The sequence below is a fragment of the Lactuca saligna genome, chromosome 5 (assembly GCF_052625555.1).
Source record: "Lactuca saligna cultivar CGN05327 chromosome 5, ASM5262555v1, whole genome shotgun sequence".
NCBI classification, from domain to species: Eukaryota; Viridiplantae; Streptophyta; class Magnoliopsida; order Asterales; family Asteraceae; genus Lactuca; species Lactuca saligna.
This window is the reverse complement of record NC_136421.1, coordinates 181,565,744-181,568,733: the sequence shown is the minus strand read 5'-3', so window position 1 is coordinate 181,568,733 and position 2,990 is coordinate 181,565,744. Positions and strand designations below refer to the sequence as shown.

General features: G+C 34.4%; 1 protein-coding gene across 1 annotated transcript; it reads left to right on the top strand.

Annotated features, from left to right (window-relative positions):
• The first annotated feature begins 469 nt into the window (after positions 1 to 469).
• Positions 470 to 2,666, top strand: LOC144997702 (uncharacterized). Its single transcript, XM_078957577.1, has 2 exons — positions 470 to 610; positions 880 to 2,666. The coding sequence occupies exon 2, from the start codon at positions 1,034 to 1,036 to the stop codon at positions 2,549 to 2,551; it is 1,518 nt and encodes a 505-aa protein (XP_078813703.1). The 5' UTR covers positions 470 to 610; positions 880 to 1,033; the 3' UTR covers positions 2,552 to 2,666.
• Positions 2,667 to 2,990: the final 324 nt, after the last annotated feature.

The following is a 2,990-nucleotide window of genomic DNA, read 5'->3' as shown; positions in this document are numbered from 1 at the left end:
TCTTCTATAGAAGAAAAAAAATTAAAAATTAAAAAAAAAAAAAAAAAAAAAGTACAGATCTACATAAAAATTCAATTTAACTCAAATAGTTACCAATTATAATCATACATAAAAGCTTTTATCAACTTTTTGCTAAACAACAAATAATAAACATAAAACAATTAAAGCAAAACAATCGATTAATTAAATTTGTAAAAAAAAAATTATAAATTTAATAAGTTCGTTTAAAAAAACACAATGTGAAATTGTCAATATCTAAATATTATGTAAATTTAATATTTATAATAATTGTAATCACATAGAAACCTAAAACTAAATAAAATATAATATCCCGGCGGCTTGTTTTTTTGGCGTATATTATTAATTATTCAACATGACCGCGTAACCGAAGACCATCCCCGACCCGACCCGCCATATTTTAAACTCGCTATATAAACACTTCGAACAGCACATCTTCTCATTAATGCATGACCGGCTTAAAGTCCTGCAACAAACTCTCTCTCAATCAATCTCTCTCTTCTCTGCATAATTCTGTGGCGTAGACTTTTCTTGATGACAAACAAGAATTCCATCAATGGTTTTTACCTCGTAAATTAATCGAAAGTACAAGGTATCTATCTATCCTGCTAATTCTGCTCCTGTTTTCTTCTGTGTTTTGCAAGAGAGATAAATTGATGACCACATGTATATGTTTGTGTAAGGAAATGATAATTCAGATTAGTCTTGAAGTGATTGATCGTTGATTCAGTTAGTGTGTTCTTATTTCTTAATAAAATTCAGTCAACCACGAAAATTTCTGATTAATTGAAGGGAATGTGTATATTCGTATATGTCGATTCATGGTTTGTTAATTAGTTCGAATTGAATTTGATTGAACAGAGAGTGGTAGAGAAGAGGGGGCGAGTTTCTCTTCGCCGATCTCTCTGAATCTAGGGTTTATCAACGACGACATCAGGGTTTATGAGTAAAATTCTTCAATTGATTTCATGAAATCGTTACAAAATCGAAGGAATTGGGGCTGATCAAGAGAGTTATGGGAGAAGATGACTACTTTCTCAGAAGCAATTTATCAAACAGCTTCTCTGCGTTAACTGTAAGTGGGAGATTCAATCACTACAATGCCTCCAACAATCAACCCAACAGAAAACCAATCAAAGAAGACGACATTCTTCAACAAATCGAAGAACAAGAAACAGAAATCTTACAGTTGAGGAAACACCTAGCGGAATACACAGTCAAAGAAGCTCAAATTCAAAACGAGAAACATGTTCTCGAAAAACGAATTGCTTCAATGCACAAAGCCTTCGATCAGCAACAACAAGACCTTTTTGAATCCACCTCAAATGCCAGATCTTACAGACAAGAAATAACCGAAGAGAACATACGCCTGGGATATGCTCTGGGAATCGCTGAAGAAGAAAGGTCAATATTTATTTCATCTTTAGCCCCTCTTCTTTCAGATCTTTCTCTTCACCCCCCATCTCTTGACGCATACTCCATTATTAGCAACCTAAGAATTCTCTTCAAACATAACAAAGAACGCCTCGCCATAGCAGACGAAAAGCTTAGAAATCCACAATATCAGCCATTAACGTTACATCCTCATAGAAGAGACGATTCTTCTTCACATTCACCATGGACACACACAAACACACACTCACACTCAAACTTTTCTCCATCACAAGAACCAGTTCATATCGAGAGACAAACCAACGAGCAACAAGAAGAAGAGGAAGAAGAAGAAGTAGTGAACTCGCATTACCTCCCATCAATTCTCGAAGAACCTTCTTCTTCCTCACAACTCGAAGCCGATGATGATTCAGACGACGAAAATTTCAGCGACGAAAACGAAGAACAAGACCCGAACAAACCACTTCCAACAATCGAAGGGCTACAGATATTAGGCGAATCGTTTCCCGGAAACGAAATCCAAGCAAGTGGTTACTCAAGAAACGGGACTACTCATTGCGGATTCGAATGGGTTCGCCATTTACAAGATGGATCTGTAAACTACATAGAAGGAGCAAAACAACCGACATATACAGTAACAGCTGATGACGTGGACACATATCTTGCTGTAGAAGTTCAACCACTCGATAACAAACAACGAAAGGGTGAACTTGTAAAATGTTTTGCAAATGACAATAAAAAAATCACGTGTCACCCGGATATGCTTCGTGAGATTGAGAAAATATTCAATTTAGGTCATGCGAATTTTAAGTTGTTGATTTGGAAAGAGTCTAGTGACACGTGGGAAAATGGGATGATGGAAATTAAGAAAAGTGGGTATGTGATAAAGATTAATAATGGAAGTGTTGTGGTGGATGAAAAGTATGCAGCAAATATGGTTGTTAGTTTACCAGGGGAAATGCCATTGGAGTTTTCGATACTTAGTAGTAGTGATGTTGAGCATTATTTACGTGTGGATGATAATTTGAATGATGTGAGTTGTTCAAGAGATACGATTGTGTTAACGATGAGGTTGTTTATAAAACGGGCTGTTGATAGGAAGCTAGGGAAGAAAAAGAGGAGGGGTTTGTTCTTCAAGTAAGTTATTTACTATATATATATTTTTTTTAATGTTGTATAGGTTTTTTTTTTGTAGCATTTGTACAATCATTTTGGATGAAAATCGATTGTGAAATGAAGTTGGTTGCATTTTTGCCTTTCCATTTCTTACAATTATAATGTAGCTTTTGTAATCATGGTCACAACATTACATAATCATGGTCACAACATTACATGTTATATTGTGTTTGACGTTCATTAGACTGGGATATATGTCATTAGAAAAAAAAAAATAATACATGTTATATTGTGTTTGACGTTCATTAGATTGGGACATATGTCATTAGAAAAAAAAAAAAAAAAAAATTTGTCACGCCTAAAAAGTTGGGAAAAGTCTCTCACTTGATTTCTTGTGTATACAAAAGGTGTTTAACACCAACTTGTCAAATATAAACAATAATAGATTAAAAAAAAAAAAAAAA